At 39.8% G+C, this 26,918-nt stretch overlaps 1 protein-coding gene and 1 non-coding gene across 2 annotated transcripts; one reads left to right on the top strand and one right to left on the bottom strand.

Annotated features, from left to right (window-relative positions):
• Positions 1-1,582: 1,582 nt before the first annotated feature.
• On the bottom strand, positions 1,583-26,918 carry CNOT9 (CCR4-NOT transcription complex subunit 9). The gene is made up of 8 exons (XM_024563966.4): positions 26,754-26,918; positions 18,738-18,917; positions 17,025-17,140; positions 14,846-14,955; positions 7,751-7,860; positions 5,778-5,876; positions 5,475-5,566; positions 1,583-3,915 (listed from the first exon to the last, which is right to left on the bottom strand). The coding sequence occupies exons 1-8, from the start codon at positions 26,775-26,777 to the stop codon at positions 3,747-3,749; spliced, it is 900 nt and encodes a 299-aa protein (XP_024419734.1). The 5' UTR covers positions 26,778-26,918; the 3' UTR covers positions 1,583-3,746.
• On the top strand, positions 16,608-16,801 carry LOC112308097 (U2 spliceosomal RNA). Its single transcript, XR_002975108.2, has one exon. It is a non-coding gene; the product is annotated as a U2 spliceosomal RNA (small nuclear RNA).

Genomic DNA, 26,918 nt, shown 5'->3' with positions numbered 1-26,918 from the left:
AGTATAGTCTCTTTCCGTCACCATTTATTCCTCCTATTCCCTCTTCTGCTTTCCCCCATCCTCCTCCCCCTCTGGTATAATTTTTTTTCCCAGTTTACATTTGATATTATTCTGCATTAGTTTCAGATGTACAGCGAAGTGGTTAGAAAATCATGTAATTTAGAGAATAGTCGCCCTGCTGCTTCAAGTACCTACTTGGCCCCATACAAGTTTATCACATTGACTATATTCCCTATGCTGTAACATACATCTCCATGGCTATTCTGAACACCACGTTGTACTGCTCAATCCCTTCACTTTTTCATCCAGCCCCCTAGCCCCCCTCCCCTCTGATAACTGTCTCTTCTCTGTAGGAGTGTTTCTATTTTGATTATTTTTTTCATTATATTCCACATACAAGTGAAATCATATGGTATTTATATTTTGTACTGTTTTTCTTTTTTAATTTTTAAAAAAGTTCTCACCTGAAGACTTTTTTTTTTATCGCTTTTTAGAGAGAAAGGGACAGGGGAAGGGAGAGAAGCATCGATGCAGGAGAGTAGCATTGATTGGTTGCCTCCTGTACACAACTGGACCAACAATCCCATGTGCCCGGGCCGGGAACCAAACCTACCACCTTTTGATTGTGGGAGGACACTCCAACGAAGCCACACTGGCCAGGGCTGAACTGCCTGTTTTTGAAACAGAGACTTTCCAGTGTTCTTTTTCCTAGCTTAATCCCATGTATTCAGTTCAGAAAACATTCTATTAATTAAAAAAAAATTTTTTTGAGGCTTGTGTAATGGTCCCATTATGATCAAGTTTAGTAAAATGCTTCCAGTTAATTACAGAGTGTGTATATTGCTGGTTTAGACCACAGTATTCTGTCAGTCAAGCCAGGTTTGATATGTTGTTCAACTTATGCCATATCTGCTTTTGACATATATTAAAATATTTTCAAACATTAAATTCCACAACATTCAGGAAAGAAATCTCTTTCATTTTATGGTTTCCTATTTCAGATTTTTTTCTTGAGCGTTTGACAGCAATAATTTTGTGTATCTCCCTAATTTCCCAGACACTGAGCAGCAGGAATAGCGACCAAGGGAATCACGTATGTGGACAGTAAGGAAGGCATGCCCTGAAGGCTCCCTACCAATGCCTCTCCTTGCCTTGTTCCACACTCGAAGTCACAGGCCCTCTAAAGCCTTGGGGAAAAGAAGCTAGAAGCAGAGGTTGGCTCTGTCCCACTGAGAACCATGAACAGGTATGTGATAAAATGTTTCAAGTGTTACCTCTTTACTTACAGAAGTCTCTCCCACACCAGTACTAAGATCTGGTCACTACAGCCAGGAGTGAGGTTCTGTTCCAGCAAGAGATATTTTATCAGATAAAGGGCACCATCCTAGTTCCCCAGACAGCTTCTGTCCATCAGTAAGACTCTCCTAAATATCTTATCCACAAAGAAACCATCACTGACCTCTTGGCAGGGCAGTACGTTTGTGTAGATGGACAAAGGGTAGAGGCAGGGGTGACAAGGATTACCTTACCAAAGTACCTAGGTATCTATTGACAAAATAAAATCTCCAGTTTAAAGAAAAACTTACTTTTATAAAAACAGAAGCATGTTTTTATTTCAATCCTGTTGAGGGAGCGCAAGGGATGAAAAACACAAAATGAGGGGAGGGGTCTATTATACACACACGATATCAGGATCAACTACAGGGAATAATACCCATTTCCATCCCTCCCCTGCAACGCCTATGTAGGGGTCCAAGGCCAGCTGAGAATAGACGGAACAAGAATTAAGACACTATTGGCACAGCAATATGGCAATGCACCAAAAGATGGAGAGTAAAGAAATTTTCCCAGGGACCAAGGCCCTGGGCCTCAGCTGCTTGTCCAGTGGAGGGGGAATGAGAGAACTTTGGCTCAGCAGGGAGGCAGGTGGTTGGCAAAACTCAGGGGTACCCTAGCTGGACTCTCCAGATACAAACTATGGGCTGAAGGCAGTCAAGATGTCTATCCAGTCCATGCTTTTTCTGTTTCTCCAAGACCTCTTCTCTTCAGGCTTGAGATTATTGAGAGCTGGCTTGTTTCTCCTCTTCAGTTTGGAAGGCAGGGGAGTAAGTGCTTATCCTACCCTTTCTACACCTAGGCTACTTAATTTGAACTTTCTTGGCTCTAAAGAGACAGAAGCCAACTAGCAAGGCCGGCTCCCCTTGTGAAAGTCGGCTTGAAAGAGCCCTTGTGTTGGCAAAACTGCCTCTGTAAAGATTTCTCTGAGCTCAACGCTTATAGACCCTTGCCCCACACTTGTTCAGAGACACCTTCAATTGTGTGAGATGTGAACAGAAAATACTTGGACTCTCTCTAGAGTTGAATTAACAATCCCACCTTTGACTGGAGTTGGGGATAAGAGAGAGCAGTGTTGGCAAGAGGAAGGATTGAGGGAAAGCAAGGCAGTTCACACAGGATTGTGAACAGTCACATAAAGCTCCAGAGAAGGAAGGCAGATTCTCTAACACAACATGAACAATGAAAAATATTTTAGTGGTAACCCTGTAATTCCTGTACACCAACAGGGAATGTGTCAAAAAAAAAAAAAAAAAAAAAAAGACTGAGTGGACTTAAGATAGTAGACTCAAACCTCTATCTTAAATCTGAATAAAATGAATTCAATTCAGCTAATACTGCTTCAAGTACAAACATGAAGACAGATGGAGCTGCAGAAATTCACACTAAAACAAAAAAAATGGGATCAAGTAGTCTATCTTCTTAATCTCAGGTACCTCCCTTTTAAAGGTCTTCCAGAAAATATCTTTGAGGACTTGAATTGAAGGTGAGATCCACCGCCGTCTCTCCTCCCTCACTCAATACAATACCCTTCCAGGACAGCCTGATGAATTAAGACGTCTGTTTTAAGTTTAATTGGAGGAAAATGAAAAAGGGGGAAGCACTGAGATTTGGAAAAGCTAGCAGTTGAAGCCAAAAACAAGTTTAAGGTCCTCATGGCATCCAGAACTGAGGGCAGAAGACTGGGAAAGGGAAGGGAAATAGGCGGTGGGTTCCTGCTATCCTTTGGCATTATCCCTTTCCCCCGCCTCCCATTCTTCCAACAGTTCATGCAGCTATTGGCCTGCTAGAGGGGATGTAATGCCCAGACCAACTTTTTATTGAGCTTATGCAGCTAACAGACTTGTAAACAGTGCCAATTGACAAAATTTTGCTGAGTATTACAGCTTGTGTCCACTAAACACATCTCTCTCTAAGATTAAAAAACAAACACCAAAGTAAACAAATACTGAGAGAGAGAATGAAGAGACACATATTGAGTCTTCCAGGAAGGCAAAATAAAAAGACGCCACATGGCTTGGTCCCAGGCGTTCACCATGCCTAGAGTGCTGCTGCTATCACCACTGTCTCTGCTCCCTGCCAGTGGCTAGGTAGAGGTGGGGGAGAAGGGTCATCTTGGGCATGCTGCAAATACAGCATTTGCTGGTGTTGACACCCTCCTGGGGCTGTGGTGGCAGACTGCTGTCAGGAGCCCATTTCCTGGGAGTAGCAGAGGGAGCCCAGGTCCTCAAGGCAGCCTGAGATGGCAGGCAGCTCATATACCTCAGCTGGGGTACCTCACCCCTTCTCTCCAGTGCAGTTCAGCATTGAGGTTGTCTATTCCCAGTCGGCAATAAAACCTGAGCTGTTTCCTCGAAGGTTCCCCCTCCCTTCCCCAACTTGTGGGAGTAGTGGGAGGGGACCGGGGAAGATCATTGAGGAGGCAGGGGGATACCCCGGGGATCAGTGACCTGGCCCTCTTGCAGGTTCTTCACCAGTTGTGCAAGCCAGCGTTTCGTGGTGGTGTCATCTTTTAGCACCTGGCCAAAGGTTGAGTCCTTCAGCTGGTCAGGGAGGCACTGCCTGAGTGCTTCGCGTGCCCTGCATCAGAAACAAACAAACCAACCAGGGATACCAACAAATAAACCCACATTTGGGGGACAGGGAAGAGCCCCTTTTTAGACATACAGAATCCTGGGAAACTATGGCTATGCCAAGTTGCTTGAAGAAGTCATTAAAATTCTTTAAAGCTTACATGAGGCACAGGCCCAGAGACTCCAGGATCTGTAGCCTGCACACAATTTCACCATGAGGCCCCAACAGAGAGTTTCATGACAAAGGAAAGTAGAATAAAATGGTACAATGGTTTACTTCAATTCATTCAACCTGCTTTCTGATTTATTACAGTAAATATTGCCAATATACTCATATCATAAATATATGGGTTATAGTAAATGAAATATTTCCAAAACCAGTACATTATCAGGGAATATGATTTGACTCATAGTATGATAAACTTTAATTCTAAATGAATATAAATGTGTTTTTCCAAAAACTGCTTCAGTTTTATAGTTAAAACCCTTACTAGGAGATGAGCAATAAAAACAAAACAATGGTAGCAAAATTATCATATGAACTTTTACATGTTTCACTTTCTTGAAAAGATGACCATCAGAAAGTCAAATCTGAAAACCTCAAAAAGGTGACTGTGAACTACAGGGGTGGGCAAAAGTAGGTTAAGTTACCAGCCACTGTTAACTAAAAGATAAATCACAAGTAAGGATATGAAATAACAATAATGATATGATAAATGATACAAATAAATAATACATTAATAAATAATAATACAAGAATAAACTTTCATGTACTCACAACTGTAAACCTACTTTTGCCCACCCTGTACAAGGCTATTTTAAGCAAAGTTACAATTCCGTACAAGTGGAATTGCAAATAAACATTTTCAAATTTTGGTGAAAATAGGAACCACTGGAGAACAGGACAAAATGGTCAAAGAAATGGCTGGGGCTTGAATAACCTTAGTGGGAGGAGTTCACATTAAATCAAATTATTCCTATCCGTAGGAACATAGAAATCACCCCATTATGTGGTTTAACGGAATCTGAGCAAGTGGCTTTCAGCATGAATTATGGATTTACAAAGGAAAAGGTCAAACATTTCTAAAATGCATTATACCTACAATGTATGATTTCTGGCAGAAAGATTATAAACATTGGGAGATAAAATAATTAGCTCAAGGACTTTACAGGAATCAAGAGAGAACTAAAAATACATCAAGAACCCTCTGGGCTCTGTTCCTTTCTTAAGAGATCTTTGAAAATATTCTTCTCTTTCTGACCACCTAGAGTAGCAACAGAAAGTTCAAATCATAGGAATAACATATCCTAAGGTTCCCTGGGAACTATCTGAACTCTCTGGAATTTTAGAGTAGGGTACAGAGTTATAGTGGGGAAATACAATTATGATAGATATTTTAATTCAGCACTTCAGATTTTAAAAGGAATTAATCAAGTTCTGTCTCAGGCAAACTAAATATAGTTATAGCTCTTCCCTGTCCTAAAGATATAGAAGCTATGCCATGAGTGAAGCAACCATTCACCAGAGTATTTCCCCAAAGCCCTATAAATCCTATAAATGTTTACCTGGGGTTATCTGAGAGTCGAAGGTAACATCTCACTACGTGCTTCAGCAGACGGGCAGAAGGCTCTTTGGATAGCTGCAGGACCATCTTACCCTATTTCCCCCCAGAAGGGGGTGGCGTAAGAAAAAAAATGCGAAAAACACAATCATCTCAGTTGATTCAGAGATCAGATATTGCTAAAATGATTATACAATGTTCCAGGTTTGTTATTTCCAGATGGAAGACTGCAACTGCTCAGTGTCAATAGCAAAGGGACTAAACTGTGTGGTCAGTAGTTGCAAGGAGGACTGATAAAAGAACTCACCAAGATCATGGCAACATGGGAGAAACGCTCATATGTCTGACATATGTAAGCCAAACCGGTGTCATCTAAGAGGATCTTCTGGAGGATGAATGTGGCAACCTGGAGTAAAACAAAATTAAGGGCTCCAAAACATTATTCAGACTTGTCTTCCAACTGTTTAGTCATCTCCCAGAAATAACCATGATTCATAAAATTAAGCAGAGATACCAGCATTATATACATCTTACTTGACCAGATATGCATAGTACAAAAAATATATAAATTATGCCATATGAACACTTACTATCTGCCAGAATTTTTCCTAAAGGCATAAAACATGCTTTATCTTATTTTCGCAATAAACCTATGAGGAAGGTACCATTCACTGTTATTCTCATTTTACATAAAAGGGTAGGTTCTGGGTAATTATCAAATTCTTTAAAAACAAATATTCAGGCTGGTATATCTCTCCACACCATGCCCCTTTCCACTCTTCGAAAGTGAATAAAAACTTTGCTCTCTGCATTTTCTTCTCTTTGTGAATTAAAAAAAATAAAAATAAAAAAATAGACTTTCTCAGTTATTTAATCCTCCTATGTGTCAGGTATAACTGACAATCAATAACTTTACAGGTTAAGGTCCCAAGTGACAAAGCTATTAAGTTGCAAAGTTGAGATCCAAAACTAGTTGCACCGTTAAGAAATAAGATTTTTAAGCCTCCCTTCAAAAACTGTTCCAACAACAGTAAAGAATATCCTCAACTTAAGCCTGTTAACTCTTACATAGAAGGAATTTAAAAAATAACTACTGTATCTTAATTATAGTGAAGTAGTTATTACAGTGATTCTCTTCTTTGGCTGCATATCAGAACCAACTGTGGAATTATTTAATTTTACTATTTTACTGTGTTATAAAATTGTGGTTGGTTAACAATGGCTCCCAAAGATATCCAGATCCTAATCACCAAACCCTGTGCAAGCTACCTAATACAGCAAAAGGGACTTTACAGATGTGATTAAGTTAAGGATCTTAGGGGTGGGGGGGGGAGATTAATCATCCTGGATTATCCAGGTATGTGCTAAATGCAACCACAAGTGTTCTTGTAAGAGGGAGGCAGAGGAAGATTAGACCACAGAGGATAAGACTATGTAAGAAAAGCAGGAAGAGATGTGAACATTGGCTTTGAAGATGGAGGAGGGGGACGAGTCAAGGAATGCAATTCTAAAAGCTGGAAAAGGCAAGGAAAGGGACTTTCCCCTGCTGACATCCTGACTTTCATGAAACTGATTTATAATTTCTTACTTCCAGACTATAAGAGAATAAATGTGTTGTTTTAAACCATTGAGCTTGTAACAATTTGTTATGGCTGTAATAGCAAACTAATAAAAACATATACACAATAGAAAGTGTAAAGAATATATAGTGCACTAATCTTAAAGTAGATCTTGATGAATTTTTACCTATATACATATTTATAAACCACAAGCAGATTAAAATATAGAACATTTCCAGCATGCCAGCAGATTCCCTGTGCCTTTTCCCAGCCACTAGCCTTCCCTGAGAGGTAACCACTATTGTGACTTATCTCCGTTGATTGGTTTTGCCTGTTACTGAGTTTCACATAAATGGAATACAGTAGGAACCCATATGTGTCTGGCTTCTTTTGCTCAACAAAATGCCTATAAGCATCATCTATGTTGCATATATCAGGAGTTCATTCTTTCTAATTACTGTGTAGTTTATTTTGTGGCTATACTATAATTTATCCTTTATGAGTAAAACTGCTATAAACATTCTTGTACATGTGTTGATGTACGTGAGAGCTCATTTCTCTGGGGTATATTCCTAAGACTGGGACTGCTGGGCCATGCAATCGGCTTATGTTTATAGTGGATACTGTCAAACAGCTTTCCAAAATAGTTATCCTATACACCATAAAGAAGTAGCTCAAGAGCCAACACAATGTAGAGTCTAATTAAGTTAAAAGCACATACTGTTTTAGAAAGTTCGCTTCCAGATTCCATAATGCGCAAACACAAAGGGATAATTTCTGTTGTCAACAAAAAGTTGATTACTTCCTGCTCATCTGTTTTCACCAGAGCCCCTAAAGAAAATATGGACAAAAGTATTTTAGTGTTATGGTTCCAGTTAAAATTAACTTTATATTGTTCATCCAGCTAGTTGTGGAACTTAAACAACACAGAACACAAACTGTGGTTTCTATGTCAGAGAATCAAGTCATACCCATGTTAAAAAAAAAAGAACGAAAAACACAAGCTGACTGTTATCAGTCAGCATTAAAAGATGAGGAACCAAGTTTGATCCACTTGAAGAGTTAGCAGTTTAGCCATCTAAATCATTTTTCTATCACCCTTGGTAGATAATCATATGATAATATCATCATCTATTCTCCATTTATTTTAGATAAGACAGAAGGATTCCATACCAGTATTAAAGCATATTCCCAGGCAGCAAAGAAACAGTATCAGAACCCTACTTCACAATGCACATAACCATTACTTCCTGATTATTAATTGCCCCTCCTCACTCAAACAGCACAAACATTGCAGATGTATCCAAACAAGAAACACACACACACACACACACACCTGGATTCTAATCCTGATTTCACAACAGTTACTTAACTTTGATCAAATTACCTTCACTTTGTAGCCTGTTTCTTTATCCATAAAATAATAGTTGGAACAAATGATTTCTAAAATTTACCCCAATTCTTATTTCTTTTAGTATTTTTTAAATTCTTATCCGAGAGTGTATTTATTGATTTTAGAGAGAGAGGAAGGGGGAGAGAGGAGGAGAGAGAAAAAGAGAGAAACATCAATTGGCTGCCTCCTGAACATGACCCAATGGAGTATCAAACCTGAAACCATTTTGGTATATGGGGCAAACGCTTCAACCAACTGAGCCACCTGCCCAGGGTCATGCCAATTCTATTTTTCTGTTGGTTTCTAAGCCAACACCATTGACCAGGTGATGGACACAGTTGAATGGTGTTTTCTCCATTCTGTATACAGGGAAGCAGAAGCCCATGAAATAAATTACTGTGCCATAAGCTGCCCAACGCATCAGTAGCCTTTATATGAAAGGCCTTGGTTAATTAGACCTAACAGTAACTAAAATCAATCACTTCAGGAGAGAGTAAAGAACATCATTTGTTTTACCCAGAAATGGCAATCTCTAGATGCTAGATCTCTAAACCCCATAGCAAACAGCACATAATCATAATTTACTAATATGATCTATAGGAAATATCAAATTACTACTTCATTTAGATTTTACATGTAGGTCTAAAATCCATTATTCTTTGTATAGAGTATACAGTATGAATCATGGGTTATTGTTTTACATGTAGATATCCAATTGCTCCAGCACTATCTATTGACAAAACTATCCTTTCTCCACTAAATTGCCTTCACACCTTTGTCAAAAATCAATTAACCATAATTGTGTGGGTTTATTTCTGGACTCTTCATTCCGTTTCATTGATCTACAAGTCTATTCAATACCACACTGTCTCGACTACTATAGCTTTCCAGCAGGTCTAGAAATCAAGTAGTGTACATCTTCCAATTTTGTCCTTTAAAAAAAAAAAAAAGTTTGGATATTCTAGTTCATTTGCCTTTCCATCTAAATTTTAGGATCAGCTCATCAATTTCTATTTAAAAAATCCTGTTGGACTTTTTTTGGGGAATTGCTCTAAATCTATAGGTCAATTTGGGAAGACATGACATCTCAGCAATATTGAATCACTGATATTTCAATCAACATGGTATATCTCTGCATTTATTTAGGCCTTCTTTGATTTCTTTCATGGTTTTGTAGTTTTTAGCTATAGAATTTGCACATATTTTGTAAGATTTGTACCTGTCTTTCTACATATTTTGGTGCTATTATAAAATGTAGGTTTCAAGTTCTCATGGCTTTTTTGGGTGGTTTGCCAAGGTTTTTATATGTAATAGTTAATCATGCTATATGTGAAGATTTTTTTTTTTTCCTAATTTGCAAGCCGTTTGCTTTTTTTCTCCTGCCTTATTGCACCAGCTAGGGTACCCAAGATGATAGTGAACTGGAGTGGTAAGAATAAACATCCTTGCCTTATTCTGGGATAACAATCAGTTTTTCACATTAACTATGATCTTAACAGTAGGTTTTTGTTTGTATTTTTTGTGCTTTATCAGATTGAGAAAGTTCCCCTCTATCCCTACGTTGCTGGAGTTTTTATCATAAAATGGGTGCTGATTTCTATCAAAGGCTTTAAAAAACCCTACAGAAATTATATTTCTTTATTAGTCACTTGATATGGTCAATCATTTTAACTGACTTTTGAAAGGTGCACCAGCATGCATTACCAAGATAAACCTCACTTTGTCGTGACTCTTTTTATACACTGTTAGATTTGATATGTTACCTGTTTTGTCAAGAATTTCTACATCTATGTTCGTAAGGGATACTGGCCTATAGATTTCTTTTCTTATAATGTCTTTTTCTGGTTTTATTATCATAGTAATGCTGGCCTAACCAAGGGTTAAGAAGCCTCCTCTCTTTGTTCTAGGAAAGTTTTGTGGAACTGGTATTATTTCTTCTTTAAATTTTTGATAGAATTCACTATCAAAACCATCTGGGCCTAGAGTTTTCTATGTTGGAAAGTTGTTAACAGAAACAATTTAATAGACGTAAAACTATACTGTTTCTCTATATTTCTTGAGTGTGATTTGGCAGACTGAATCTTTCAAAGAATTTGTCCATTTCATCCAAGTTGTCAAATTCATGGGTATGCAGTTTAACAGTATTCCTTTATTATCTATCCTTTTAATGTCTGTAGAGTCTTTCATACCCTCTTTCATTCCTGTTTGTAACCTGTCTTCTCTCTCTTTTTTTATCAGTCTGGTTAGAAGTTTATTAATTTCATTGAATTTTGTTTTAATAAAAAATTAGAGGTAGTTGAAATGGGTAAAGATGGTCAAAGGCACAAATTTCCAGTTATTAGATAAATAAATCCTAGGGTGTGCTGTACAGTCATTATAGTAACAATAGTGCATTATGTATTTGAAAGTTGTTGAGAGAATAGACCCTAAGAGTTCTCTGTGAAAAAAAAAATATTGTAAAAAAAAAAAAATTATGGGTGATGGGTATTAACTAAACTTTTTGTAGGAATCAGTTTGCAACATATACATATATGAAATCATACTGTACACCTAAAACTAATACAAAGTTATATGTTAATTATATTTCAATTTTTAAAAAATTCAGTCTTTGGTATCATTGATTTTATCTATTGTTTTTCTGTTCTCATTTTCACTGGTATCTATCCTTTATTATTTCCTTCCTTCTATTTGCTTTGGTTTAATTTGCTCCTTTTACTTGTTTCTTAAAGAGAAAGTTTAAGAAATTTGATTAAAGGAAATGGGGCTTCTGGTCAAGATGGAGGCGTAGGTGGACACACTGTGCCTCCTTGCACAGCCAAAAGAAGGACAGCAACAATTTAAAAACAAAAAACAACCAGAACTGACAGAAAATCGAACTGTATGGAAGTCCCACAACTAAGGAGTTAAAAAAGAAACATTCATCCAGACCAGTAGGAGGCTCGGAGATGGACATCTGGGCGGGGAGGACTTGAGGCAAGGCAGTGGCTGGTGGACCCAGTAAGGTGGCGGATTGTGGAATGGGATAGGCCAGGCTGCAGCTGACAGACCCCACAGGGTGGTGGCTGGCAGACCCTTCGGCCCCACATTCATGCACAGATAAACCGGGAGGAACGGCGGGGGTGGAGGGGGTGGGAGGGGTGGAGTGAAGCAGACCACCCAACCCAGGGCTCCGGCGCAGGGAAATAAAGCCTCAGACCTCTGACTGAAGACACCTGTGGGGGTTGAGGTGCCAGGGGGAGAAAATCCCAGCCTCACAGGAGAATTCGTTGGAGAGACCCACAGGGGCCTAGACAGTGCACAGGCCCACCCACTCGGGAATCAGCACCAGAGGGGCCCAATTTGACTGTGGGTGGCAGAGGAAGTGACTGAAGTCCCTCAGAGAGTGGATCGGGCGCCATTACTCCCTCTTGGCCCCTCCCCCACATACAGCGTCACAACCCAGCAACCAGCATTACCCCGCCCCCGGTGAACACCTAAGGCTCCGCCCCTTTAAGTAACAGGTGCGCCAAGACAAAAAAAAAAATGGCCCAAATGAAAGAACAGATCAAAGCTCCAGGAAAAATACAACTAAGCAACCAAGAGATAGCCAACCTATCAGATGCACAGTTCAAAACACTGGTAATCAGGAAGCTCACAGAATTGGTTGAATTTGGTCGCAAATTAGATGAAAAAATGAAGGCTATGCTAAGAGAAACAAAGGAAAATGTACAGGGAACCAGTAGTGATGGGAAGGAAACTGGGACTCAAATCAACAGTGTGGACCAGAAGGAAGAAAGAAATATCCAAACAGAACAGAATGAAGAAACAAGAATTCGGAAAAACGAGGAGAGGCTTAGGAACCTCCAGGACATCTTTAAACGTTCCAACATCCAAATCATAGGAGTGCCAGAAGGAGAAGAGGAAGATCAAGAAATTGAAAACTTATTTAAAAACATAATGAAGAACTTCCCCAATCTGGCAAAGGAAATAAACTTTCAGGAAGTCCAGGAAGTTCAGAGAGTCCCAAAGAAGCTGGACCCAAGGAGGAACACACCAAGGCACATCATAATTACATTAGCCAAGATGAAACAGAAGGAGAGAATCTTAGAAGCAGCAAGAGAAAAGGACACAGTTACCCACCGAGGAGTTCCCATAAGACTGTCAGCTGATTTCTCAAAAGAGACCTTACAGGCAAGAAGGGGCTGGAAAGAAGTATTCCAAGTCATGAAAGGCAAGGACCTACATCCAAGATTACTGGATCCAGCAAAGCTGTCATTTAGAATGGAAGGGCAGATAAAGTGCTTCTCAGATAAGGTCAAGTTAAAGGAGTTCATCATCACCCAGCCCTTATTATAGGAAATGTTAAAGGGACTTATCTAAGAAAAAGAAGATCAAAAATAGGAACAGTAAAAATGACAGCAAACTCACAGTTATTAACAACCACACCTAAAACAAAAACAAAAGCAAACTGAGCAAACAACTAGAACAGGAACAGAACCACAGAAATGGAGATCACATGGAGGGTTATCAACAGGGGAGTGGGAGGGGGAGAGAGGGGGGAAAGGTACAGAGAATAAGTAGCATAAATGGTAGGTAGAAAATAGACAGGGGGAGGGTAAGAATAGTATAGGAAATGTAGAAGCCAAAGAACTTATATGTATGACCCATGGACATGAATCTATTATAGGGAGGGAATGTGGGACGGAGGGGGTGTGCAGGATGGAATGGAGTGAAGGGGGGGAAATGGGACAAGTGTAATAGCATAATCAATAAATACATTTAAAAAAATTTTGATTAAAGACCTTTCTTCTTTTCTAGTGTTTAAGTATTTAATGCTACATTTTCCCATCTAGCCCTGCTGTAGCTGCACTGTACAAATTTTGATATGCTGTGTTTTAATTTTTATTCAGTTTCACATGTTTTCTTTAACTATAAGCAAAAAGAATAGGTCCAAATGTCCACCTTCTGCTTGTTCCCTCAACTGATGTGGAGACAGAAACTGAGTTTCAGAAAATATACACCAGGGTGAAAAAATGGCTTAATATTGTCCAAGCATCATATTTTGCCATGTATAATGCACAGCCATGCTTTTGGCCTAAACTTTCAGGAAAAGTATCTTTTAATTTTTTAATTCAATTTTTAATTTATTTCTATTAAAAACAAAACCGATTATCATATTCCAGGGTATAATTTTGCATATGATATCATTATTTCTTTCTAGAGTTATAGTTTAATGCATACGCATAAATAAAAACATTTATATAGATACAGAATTAGTACTGCCCACATATAATGTGCCTCCTTATTTTTCCCTCAAAAATTTGTACAAAAAAGTGTGCACGATACACAGCAAAATACAGTATTTTATTTATCCCTCCACTGTCAACTTTATCTTATCATCTCATAAATGCATCATCCAACCTCAATGGCCAAAAAACCAGCAGAAATAGGAATATTTAAATGAGAATTAAGGATACGAATGTTTTCTTTTGGCTGAAATCAAACTGTTTTAAATCCTACATGAAAAATTTGTATAACTTAAAAACAGAAAAGAATATATGGGGAAAAAAGTTTCTAATTAGAGTACCACTTGCAGGGAGAGGTAAAAAACAATGTAACATTCATTTGGAGTATATGAAGTAATAGTTACTGCTTAAAAGTAGAATAAAATGTCTCAGAAATATATCTTAGAAATACCAAACTTTTAAATTATACTTCCTAATTCATGGTTTGTAACTGTAGTAATGTGAATACAACTTGAACATAAAAGTAATACCCTACCAAAATAGTTTGTATAATCAACATTTTTATTGTTTGGTTAGTATAGGAGCAAAAACTATGAGAAGATACTGAAAACAGGAAGAGTAATTGAGAAAGAAACCTTCTGGAGTATATTTACATTTCACAAATCCAAAAGTAGTTCTTTACTACCCAGGAGGCTGAGATCTGAAGTAACTGACATACTATTTTCTTGAGTAAAACGTTTTAAACACATTTCCCATAGTAAATATATAAGGAAAACATTAATTTGAGCATGCAAAAATTTAACTAGGTGAAATAGAAGGTAAACCCTCAGAGTTAAGGGACAGTTTAGAAGTGAGAAAGACAAAACAAAAAAACCCCCTCAAATTCTTACTCCTATCATTATACTCTTTTATTTGTTGACTGAAGTTGTTGTTCTTTACTCTCCCTACAATTCCAGTAACTGTTTCTACATACATGCTGAATTTAATCCCAAATGTGAGGATTATTAACAACACTCAGAAGGGTACTTGAAAAGAGCCATCTTATTCCTGACACTCATTTATTAGTAAAAATAGACTCAGTCTCAAAGACAAAAACAATTGGTGAACGAAAGCTATAAAATGCTGGACAACACATACAAGTTAAGACCACTATTATAAGTTAGGAATTAAGGCTTGCAAAAAACCCCTAATGACTCACCAATAACTCCAAGACTGGTTAGCCGGAGATATTCAAAGGGACGTGTTTTGCTGACAGTGTGCAAAAAGGGGTACAAAAAAAGTGGGATGTGTGCTGCAAGAAATGCTGACCTGGAAGAAAAGAAAAAATCATTCAGAGGCTAGAATTAATTTCCAAGGTTCTAAACATTCAAATTTCCAGATGGTTAATTCTGTAAGGTCTATACCACTGACTGACCAAGGAATCTTTAGGAGACTGTTACTGGAAAGAATCTTTAGGAAAGTCTAGACCAGTGGTTCTCAACTGGGATGATTTTGCTCCCAAAGGCACATGTGACAATGTCTGCAGATATTTTTGGTTGTCACAACTGAGGTGGTGCTACTGGCATCCAGTCGACAGAGGCCAGGGATGGTGCTAAACATCCTATGATGCACGGGACAGCCCCCTGCAACTCCCTTCCTCCCACCACAAAGACTTACTCAGTTCAAAATATCAATGGTGTTAAGATTAAAAACCCTAGTCTAGGCCGATGGTTAAGAGAATATATGATTTTCCCTCTTATCAGCACCAAGTACCTTAAAAACTGAAAATATCCAACTTGCAGATTAAAAAAAAAACAGATCATAAAATGCAATCAAGTGTTCAAGAGATTCTCCTAGATGCCTTCTCTCACCTAATTTATGGCTGAATAACAATATTCAAAGGTATAGTCAGACAAAACCTCATAAATCAAAACAAAGCAGCCATCATTATAGGTTTATCTGCTATGCTTAAATGCATACTCCTTTTTTTGTTACAGAATTTCAGATTTACTACATATTCTAAAAACATTTTAATCTGCAACTAATGTCAGGCAACGAATATGGAATCTATTATTTATAGTTAAACCTTGTAGGAGAGCTAACACTCTAAATTTTTAACACTCAAAGTACTCTTGCATTTTTCTTAAGTGCTTAAAAATAATTTTTTTAGTAACTTCTCTAAAGCTCTGGAAGGTCAGTGCCATCCTAGGACTCAGATTTTATAAGGGAACTTGACAAAGAGAGAAGAAACTTTAATAAGATGACTATTAAGTATCTCAGGGCCATAAAGGTCACAAAGCAGATTCTTCAACAGCATTTTCCTTTCACCTTGCATACCAATTCTCATTTTTTTTTTTACAGAGGTTGCCTAGAATGCTGTTTTAAAAAAAGATTCTGATGCCGAACCTGGGTGCTGAGAAACAAATGTGCTGGGTTCAAATATTTACTAACTGCCATGCACTGCCTCACACATGGCACAGTGATACCTACCATGCATTCAGAAGGAAGAAGTGACTATATGCCTGACCTTTCCTGAGATGTGAACACCACTGCTTTAAAATTCATTGCTATGAATGGGTAAAAAGTATATGAGACAATTCAGCCTTAAAAAGAAAGGGAATTCTGACACACACTATAATATGGATGAACCTAAAAGACATTATGCTAAGTGAAATAAGCCAATCACAAAAAGACAAATAATGTATGATTCCACTTATGTGAGGTACTCAGAGTGGTCAAAATCACAGAGACAGAAAGTACAATGGTGTTGTTAGGGGCTGGGGGAATGAAGAACTATTATTTAATGGATATGGAGTTTTAGCTTTAAAAGATGAAGAGTTACAGAGATGGATGGTGGTGTTGGTTGAACACTGTAAGTGTATTTAATACTACTGAACTGTATACTTGAAAATGGTATAAATGGTAAAATTTATATATATATAAATTGTTACATATATTTTATAAATATATATATGTTATATATATATATTTGGCCTTTTGGCTAAGATCAAGTGTAGTATCTGTTTTTATCCGTTTAATTATCTGATATGTCCTCTATCCGAGGACAATACATTAAATGGATTATTTGGAACTAGGAGATGGGAATAGGAGCTTGCTCCGTCTACTCCAAGCACCGACCTGGTATTGCAGTACTTCCAGGAACAGTGCACCAAAAGAGGTCAAAAAAAGAACATGTTAAACAATACTATTAATGTTACTATACCAAAATTTAGTGACTTAGAGACCAGATATTCTTCAAGAAAACAACAAAAAGTAAATGTAGATCCTGAAGATCCATATGCACCCACATCCGCCCTACTGCATGCCCCTTCTGTCATCATTCAGAAAGAGTTAAAGACCACACTCAGTCCCCTAACAGATGCATTCGAAGCCTTTACCTGGTTTCTGGGTGTGACGCCACACACTGCAGTAATGCCAGAGCATTGCAGACTCTGTTAGACTGGTGTGCTGTCAAGGTGGGTGGGTTGATAGATGGATAAATATTTACAATTTCCTAAAAAAATAGAGACCAGCACCAGATGAACAAATAACTTATTATAAAGTCAATTCCCATGATATTATAGCAAAAACAAAAACAAAAAAAGCCTCAATTCTACGTATCCTGTTAGAATTAAACAGAAATATGCTCCTATCCTTTCATCAGAAATATGCTCGGCTGAGACTATCTGTGACATCTCTACAGTTCTCTAGGAAGATTTCTATGGGGTAACTATGGTCACTGATACTTTTCTTATATCCTGCATCTGGTGAGGCTTTCACTTTTGAGGAACTCTTACATTTAAAATCCCTTTTTTTGTCAACATCCTGCTTTAAGTAATAATCACGAAGTAGCTGGCCAAGAAGTGTTAGTAAATCAACCACAGTGACTCATAAAGGAGTTTGAATTTGGCTGGGTAGCAACTGCAAAGATGAAGATAAGAACATGGGTATATGCAGTGAATATATGTACTCGTTATCAAAAGGTGATAATCTGTTGAATACAATTTCATTAATTTTAATTGCAAAACTTTTACAAAGAAAATATTCCAATAAGAAGGATTAGATTCTTGGCTATATGCAGTAGGAACAGAATGTGAAGTAACTTAATAGATCTAAATTAATCTAAATATTAGGTATTTTGAACAATGCCTGAAAGGATCATCATTCCCTAAACTATAACACAGCAATTTACTCCCCACAAATGACCATTCTAGTCAGAAACAAATCTGTTATTTATTCTTTAATGTACAAATGTACCCACCTTTAATCCTACAACTGTTCTATCTTTAACATTTTCTTTCCCCAGCATATACCTTATGGTCCTTATAACTCACTTTCCACCTTCTCGCCACTCTCACGTAGAACTGGCTTGTAGTACTGCTAAAGCTGTGTTTCTCAAAGTGTAGTTCTTAGACCACCTGCATCAGAATCACCTGACAGCAGGGGAGGTACTTGATAAAAATACAAATTTTTCCCTGGCTGGTGTGGCTCAGTTGATTGGGCATCATCCTGCAAACCAAAAAGTTGCTGGTTCTATTCCAGGTCAGATGCCCATTTGGGAAGTGTGCAAGAGGTAACCGATCAATGCTTCTCTCATACCAATGTTTCTCTCCCTCGCTTTTTCCCTCCCTTTCCCCTCTCTCTGAAATCAATAAAAGAACATTTTTAAAAAAATACAGATGTTAGCCCTGGCTGGTATAGCTCAGTGGATTGAGCATGGGCCTGCAAAGCAAAGGGTCATAGGTTCGATTCCCAGTCAGGGCACATGCCTGGGTTGTGGGCCAGGTCCCTGGTAGGGGGCATGGAGGAGGCAATCATACACTGATGTTCCTCTCCCTTTCTTTCTCCTTTCCTTCTCCTCTAAAAATAAAATAAACAAAATCTTTTTTAAAAAAAATACAGATTTTAATCTCAAACTAATAAACCAAATCTCTTGGGTAGGATCCAAGAGTCTGCATTTTAGCAAGCACCTTAGACTTTTCTAAAATAGTCTTGCAAATGTCAACTTTAGAGACTCATCCTACTAATGTCTTCAAAATCATTTGGGCAAAGGCAGAGAGTTACAGGTGTGATAAACAGAACTAAACCACAGCTTATGGATATATACCCACCTGTAAAAGTGCTGCAATAGTACCAAACGAATGCCACAGCATGGGTGCAAGGTCAGGAACAGATTCCCGCTTCTTACTTAGCTCCAACAAAGCATTTTCCCTTGTCTCAGGACTGGACAGCTCGTTGATCCACTGATAGATCTTTTCTCTATCCACTTGAGCCAGTGCGGTAGGCACAGGCTTCAAGTGAAAACAAGAAAGTAAACAAGTGAGTTTCATTAGAGTCAAACCAAGTCTTAATCTGCAGTAGTGCTTTAGAGGGAATATACTTTTCATAAACACCAGGGGAGCTTTTCTAAATATATACACTTGATATAAACTAATTGATCTTATCAAAATCTAAAACGCACACATCCTTTAATAATTCCATGTTTAGGAATTTATCCTATAGGTATATTTGGGCTGTACTGAAGACATACTAGGATATTTACTGTTGCTCTGTTTTAAAAGTAGACAACTAAATAACATATAGCTATCATTAAGGAACTGGTTAAACATGTATGGGTACATCTTTATATAGAACACTACGCAGCCTTTTAAAAAAAGATACCTCTATATGTGCTGATAATAAATTAAAAAAAACAACAAAAAGGGTGTAGAATGGCATATATGCTTCCATTAATACACACATATATCCCTATATAGTTATACATAACATTTCTAGAAGAACAGAAGAAATTGTTAACAGTAGTTACCTCTAAGTTCGGAATCCATATGGTTTACTTTCCATCATACATAATAAAATCTTCTGCATAAACTTTTTTTTAACCATGTACCTAATAGTTTTTGAAAGAAAAAAGTTACACCCTCCCCAGCCATTGCTGATCCTTCTCCAGTAATTCCAGCATCCTCCTACACGGAGCAGAAAACCTATGTAATTTGGAAAAGCTCCCCATTCTTAAAGATTCTCTCCTTTGCGAACCATTCATTACTCACTCATATAGAACTATATACACAGATTTACACACCATACTTATTGTGCTCAAGAATCACAATATTCGGACTTCCAGCCAAAATGGAGGCATAGGTAGACACACTGTGCCTCCTCGCACAACCAAAAGGAGGACAACAAATTTAAAAACAAAAAACCACCAGAACTGACCGAAAATCGAACTGTATGGAAGTCGGACAACCAAGGAGTTAAAGAAGAAACGTTCATCCAGACCGATAGGAGGGGAGGAGACGAGCAGCCAGGTGGAGATGACGCACAGCAAAGCGGGGGCTGGAGGACTGGGCCGTCCCACCTTCGCATGCGGACAAACCGGGAGGAACAACTGGGGAGCATGACAGACTGAGCAACCCAGGGTTCCAGCGGGGAAATAAAGCCTCAAAGCCTCTGACTGAAAACACCTGTGGGGGTTGAGGCACCAGCAGGAGAAACTCCCAGCCTCACAGGAGAGCTTGCTGGAGAGACCCACAGGGAACCAGAATGTACACAAACCCACCCACCTGACAATCAGCACCAGAAGGGCCCAATTTGATTGTGGGTAGTGGGTGAAGTGACTGAAAACCGGCAGACAAAAGAGCAAGCAGCACTGGTCCCTCTCGGACCCCTCCCCCACATACAGTACCACAACTCAACCACGAGGGTTGCCCCGCCCTGGTGAATACCTAAGGCTCTGCCCCTTATAAGTAACAGGTGCGTGGAGGCGGGAAAAAAAGAAAAGAGAAAGAACAGATCAAAGCTCCAGGAAAAATACAACTAAACCACGAAGAGATAACCAATCTATCAGATACACAGTTCACAACACTGGTTATCAGGATGCTCCAGGAATTCACTGGGTACTTCAACAGCATGAAAAAGACACAGGCAGCAATGAAGGTTGCATTATGTGAAGTAAAGAAAAAATCTACAGGGAACCAATAGTGACAGGAAGGAAATCAGGACTCAAATCAATGGTTTCGAGGAGAAGGAAGAAAGAAACATCCAAATAGAACAGAATGAAGAAACAAGAATTCAAAAAAATGAGGAGAGGCTTAGGAACCTCCAGGACATCTTGAAACATTCCAACATCCAAATCATAGGAGTGCCAGAAGGAGAAGAGGAAGATCAAGAAATTGAAAACTTATTTGAAAACATAATGAAGAAGAACTTCCCCAATCTGGCAAAGGAAATAAACTTTCAGGAAGTCCAGGAAGCTCAGAGTCCCAAAGAAGCTGGACCCAAGGAGGAACACACCAAGGCACATCATAATTACATTAGCCAAGATGGAACAGAAGGAGAGAATCTTAGAAGCAGCAAGAGAAAAGGACACAGTTACCCACCGAGGAGTTCCCATAAGACTGTCAGCTGATTTCTCAAAAGAGACCTTACAGGCAAGAAGGGGCTGGAAAGAAGTATTTGAAGTCATGAAAGGCAAGGACCTACATCCAAGATTACTGGATCCAGCAAAGCTGTCATTTAGAATGGAAGGGCAGATAAAGTGCTTCTCAGATAAGGTCAAGTTAAAGGAGTTCATCATCACCCAGCCCTTATTATATGAAATGTTAAAGGGACTTATCTAAGAAAAAGAAGACCAAAAATATGAGCAGTAAAATGACAACAAACTCACACCTATTAACAACCGAACCCAAAAAACCCCCAACTAACTAAGCAAACAACTAGAACAGGAACAGAATCACAGAAATGGAGATCACATGGAGGGTTATCAGTGGGGGAGAGGGAGGGGGAGAGAGGGGGAAAAGGTACAGAGAATAAGTAGCATAAATGGTAGGTAGAAAACTGACAGGGGGAGGTTAAGAATAGTATCGTAAATGGAGAAGCAAAGCACTTACATGTAATACCCATGGACATGAACTATAGGGGGGGGGATTTGGGTGGGAGGGGTTGTGCAGGGTGGAGGGGAATAAAGGGGGAAAGTGGGACAACTGTAATAGCATAATCAATAAAATATATTAAAAAGAAAAAAGAATCACAATATTCACCCTGGCTGGTGTGGCTCAGTAGATTGAGCATGAGCTGCAAACCAAAGGGTCACAGGTCTGATTCCCAGTCAGGGCACATGCCTGGGTTGTGGGCCAGGTCCTCAGTAGGGGCAGTGTGAGAGGCAACCACACATTGATGTTTCTCTCCCTCTCTTCCTCCCTCCCTTCCCTCTCTCTAAAAATAAATAAATATATTTTTTAAAATCTTAAAAAGAAATAGAATCACAATCTTCCCACCAAATTGAGGATTTCTATAATTCTTCACACTTGTCAAATAGCCTTAATACCTTGATTTATCCCTTAATTATGCTTTTAAAACATTCTCACCTGAGGACATGCTTATTGATTTTAGAGAAAGGGGAAGGGAGGGACAGAAACATCAATGTGAAAGAGAAGCACCGATTAGTTCCCTCTTGCACGCTCCTCCACTGGGGACATAACGCGCAACCCAGGCATGTGCCTTGACCAGGAATCGAACCCATGACCTTTCAGTCTATAGACAATGCTCCAACCAAGTGAGCCACACCAGTCAGGGCCCCTTAATTATCCAGAAAATAATATGGTTGAGTAGAAAAGGAATTACCATTGCTATTTCTAGCTCTAAAGTCCTACCAAATTCATGATGATTTCTACTCCCATGTCCAATATTTTCTCACTTAATACCCCTACACTGTGAGGAAGAAAAGGATGGGCAGATAGAAAGAAGGGCTCTTCCAGATGAGAGCCCTTGCAGGTAAGATCACTATGCTCAGAGGAATAAGCCTCCTCGGCTCACACAAGTATGAAGGTGCATATTCCAATGCTTTCTTGAACTGAATTAGACAGCTTCTGACAGTATCCATGTTCCCCCTATACCTTAGTGTGACAGAATGTTGACCTACCCATCACACAAATGGAAAGATGAGGAACAAAAAGGACAAATGTCTTTCTTGAAGAACAGACTGAAGTCTAAGATGGACTTTGAGGTACATTCACATTTACTCTACCCAAGCTGAACAATCGCCTTCTATAAATGGAAGCTTGATTATAACCTTTTAGTTTAATGTTTACTTAATGTTTATCATTTCACTTGCTTGACAGAATGAACCGCAAGGTGTTCTGTTAAATGAACTGAAACATCATGCAGCTTAATGCCTTAGAGCAGCGATTTTCAACCTTTTTCTCATGGCACACACAAAACTAGCAAGTAAAATTCTGCAGCAAACCAAAAAATATATTTTTTGCTGCTCTGACAAAAAAAGAGTATAACTTTGATTCATTCACACCAGATGGCTATTTGTCGTGTTGGCTGTTATCGTGTTTTTTATTTGACAGCCTAAGGAAAAAAAGGTCAGTGCCCCTGACTAAATAGTCAGGTATTGCATGTTTTAAGAATTCTTGCAGCACACTGATGTGCTTACTGGGGCACAGCCGTTGGAAATCGCTACTGTAGAGTAATCTGTTAAAAGCTGTTTTTGGACTCCCATCAGTGGTGCTCCTCAAGGAAACACAGGCTCCTAAAGCAACAACATGAGCTAGAAAGAACTGGGCACTTATCTCCCTCCCTACAGCCAAAGTAGTACTGTCCAAGCATTTGTCCTTTCTATGCTGCTATAGACAGGCCTCAAGTTAAAAAATTATTTTTGGAAATGTAATTCCCACCAGAAGATAGGATATGTTTATTTAGAGTATTACATCACCTTAAAAGTTCAGTAAAAACAAGGGCTAAAATTTTAGCTTTGGGTTTGCTGCTCAGTCTCTTGAATGACCCACAATCTAGTAACTAAAGGGGCCTCTCAGACAGTAGTTCAGCAATATAGTATCTATCCTGCTTAGACACTGTTCATTCTGGTCAACTCCCCTCAAAGTCCTGTCACCCAGACACTACCATCAATAAATTCCATCACCTCAACTAGAGCCAGCCTGTGACTTGTACTCAGCACCTCTGTACCCCATTCCGCCTCGGCGCCTTAGATGAACACCTCCAGGCTGTACTGGTAGCCACCAGCCAGCATATCATGGCTTCTGAACAACACCCCCCATCCCCACATATTCTATTTCCAGAGCTGACTTGACTCCAGTGAGAAGATGGTGCCTCCTGAATGGTGCTGGCACTCTGGGTGGTCAATTCCTGGCATCTACTTTTGCATTCCTAGGGCCAAGACCACCTGCTGTCAGCAATACTCCATGTGGGGGCCACAGCCTCCATGAAAACTTGGTTCTAAGAGAGCTAGGGATGTCAGGTGGGTACTAATGTGGCCTCACTAGCTTGGAGCTGTGGCTTCTATAGCCATTCTAGCAATGGGAAGGCGGTGAGGGCAGTTTGATACCAGGAAATACCTGGGGCAGGGACACTCCTTTTCATCATCCCTATTGAATTTTGCCCCCAATTTAATAGCAGATGTTAGCTTAAACCCACTGAATACCTACCATATTTTGCGGTGTATAATGAGCACTTTTTTGCCCAAATTTCTGAGGGAAAATAAGGGCACACATTATACATGAGTAGTACTAATTCCGTATCTATATAAATGTTTTTAATTTTTATTTATGCTTATATGTTAAAAGTAACTCTAGAAAGCAATAATGATTATCTGTATGCAAAATAATACCCTAGAATACGATAATTGGTTTTGTTTTTGGATATAAATAAGTAACTGAATTAAGAAATTAAAACGGAAGACTTTTTTCTGAAAGTTTGGGCCAAAAACATGGGTGTGCATTATACACTGGGGCACATTATACATAGCAAAATACAGTATTTGTTACAGAATACCAAGATTTCTTAAAATAAAAAGGGGAGCTAACATATATAGTGCTTACTTCGTTAGGCAATCTCCTAATTAAATGAGTATCATCACCACCCTCATTTTAAAGATGGGGAAACTGAGGAGCAAAGAAATTACTTAACACTAAAGTGGCAAGGCAGGATTTGAATCCAGGTGGCCTGGCAATAGGGTCCATACTCTTAATTGCTCTGCTAATGCTGCTTCTCACCTAGCTGAAAGATAAGGTCTGAGCTAAAGATGACTTTCTAAAAAACTATTTTCTGTGACCTAGACAATAGAGACAGGAAATATATAAAAATCTCAGACTAAAAATGTTTCTGCTGTTAGTCCAGCAAAATACAGGCAGTTTAGTCTAATGGAAGGCAGGAAGAATTGGGAAAGAGGCCACTCAACTTTTCTATGCTTCAGCGTCCTCACTAACCAAGTACTCTAGTGAATGAGAGGTGCAGAGGAACTTGTCAGAGCTTCTGTGTGGTCCAGACTGCAGAGCAGGTGAAAGTGTATCTAAAAGTTCAAATTTTAAATGAATGTAAGGTATTGTAAATTTAACTGAAGAAACAAGAATTTGGTACTTATAAATAAACCACAGCTTTAATGGCTGTTGGAAAGATGCCATTAGGGAGCAAGTGAAAATAAAAGGAATTGAATAGGTATAGAGTTTGAGGAGGCACGGGGAAAAGAGCAGCTTGGTACTAAAGTGTGGAGAAGACACAATCAGATTTTAACAGATGGAGAGACAAGCCAACCTCAGAAGAATCCCTTGTTTAACCTGTCCCTCCCCTACTAGCAGCAACTTCATCTTGACTTGCTTTTTCCAAATTATACACATAATTTGGGAGAAGGAAAAAAAAAAAGCTGGGAAACTGCAAACACCAACTGAAAGATATAAAAGGTACCTCTCCACTTTGAATAGTTACAAACACTTAGAAACCTCCTAACAGGAGGCAGAGATGGCCACTGGCTTTGGAAGTGGCACTTTTCTATAGCCTAATCACACTAAGCTCACTTTTATATTTAAAGTCAAGGCCATTTTTGGTTCTCTATGAGGTTCTTATGTCATTCTGCCTAATGTAATTACAGTATGTTATACTCTCTAAGTCATTTCATCTCGATGAAACAGAAAAAGGGGGATGGGCATTTAGAAGAGTGTGCTCAAATCGTATGATCCCGTTTTCCCATTAAGGCCGAGTGCTCTCCCTCATCTACACCCCTCACTCAGCCAAGAGTCGGAGCCCTTACTCTGTGCCAGGAGCAGGGGTAAACACACAAACAGGACCTACATGATGCCTCTGTCCTCAAGAGAGACACTGACAACCAAGTGAACGAATTGGAATCAGTGCTGTAAAGGGCACCGTTAAGAGAAAAGTTGGGGGTCACAGAACTCCTTCAAAAAGATCGTCCCGAGAAGGCCAACTCTAGATTTAGGCAGAGACCCGCGGGAAGAGGAGCCAGCTACGCCCACCTCGGGGGCAGGGGGTGTGCATACCTGTGTGTGAGTAAGGGACTGAGCATTCCGGGAACAGAGACCAGAAAGTGCCCCTCGGAGTGGAAAAGCACACTAGAGGGGTAAGAGAAGGGATGCAACGGCGGCCAGTGTAACTGGAGCCTACCAAGCAAGTGACAAAAAACGAGACTGTAAACGTGGGAAAGGACCAGGGAGGGCCTTGTCATGGCAACGAATCTGGATTTTACCTAAATGCAACGGGAAGCCATAGGATAACTTCAGACAGGTGAATTAACACGATCCGTTTTTGTTAAAAGCCCATGCTGATAAAATGAGATGTGTGGGAAAAGGTTTGCAGCGCAGACAACCGTAAGTGAGACATAAATAATTCACTTCTCCGGGTCTCAAATTTGCCATGGCAGAGCGTGTGGTTTGAGCTAGAAGCCATTTCCTTCCCGCGGCGACGTACCTAGGCAGTGAGTTCCGAGAGCCCCGGGTCCTGTCAAGATAGCTCACGGAACTCCCCCCATCCTCGCCGACACCGCGCACGCAACTGCCACCTGGAAACTGTTGGTCAGCGCAATGAATCAATGAATGGCTCGTCGCGGCCGTGGGAGAGGCGCTCGGGACGCAGGACCAGGCCCCGGGGCCGGAAAAGAACGCGAAACGCCGCGCGAGAGTCCCTGAGAGCCCGCCGCCGAGTTAAGCGGGAGCTGACGCCACCTCGGCCAAGGCGCGGCGAGGAGGGGGCCCCGGGCCTCGTGGGTCGAGGGCAGGCGGAGCTGGACTCCGGGCTCCACACCGAGAGCTACGAAAGGAGGCCGAAATGCAGGGCTGAGGAGGGGTTCTTGGCCTGGGCCGGGCGGCCCAGTTACTTACCGCAGCCGTTGCCAGACTGTGCATGTTGGGAGCGGCCACCGCTCTACTCCCACCGCCGGACGCTCCAGACCCACGTCCCTACTTCAGCGCCTCTGCCACCAAAGGTGAAGAGCCGTCACAGCCGCCATCGGTCTTCGGCTCGCTCCGCCCCTCCGTAGCCCTATG

The sequence above is a fragment of the Desmodus rotundus genome, chromosome 2 (assembly GCF_022682495.2).
Source record: "Desmodus rotundus isolate HL8 chromosome 2, HLdesRot8A.1, whole genome shotgun sequence".
NCBI classification, from domain to species: domain Eukaryota; kingdom Metazoa; phylum Chordata; class Mammalia; order Chiroptera; family Phyllostomidae; genus Desmodus; species Desmodus rotundus.
Note: the sequence above shows the minus strand (reverse complement) of the source record. Positions and strands in the feature narration are given on the sequence as shown.

Excerpts from the sequence above, each read along its gene's own strand:
- CNOT9 (XM_024563966.4), bottom strand. The coding sequence starts at position 26,777 with ATGCACAGTCTGGCAACGGCTGCG. Across the intron at positions 7,861-14,845 it reads AACCAGTCTTGGAGTTATTG|GGGCTCTGGTGAAAACAGAT; the intron begins GTGAGTCATTAG and ends TATTTTCTTTAG. Across the intron at positions 5,567-5,777 it reads CCCATGTTGCCATGATCTTG|GGTAAGATGGTCCTGCAGCT; the intron begins GTGAGTTCTTTT and ends GGGGGGAAATAG.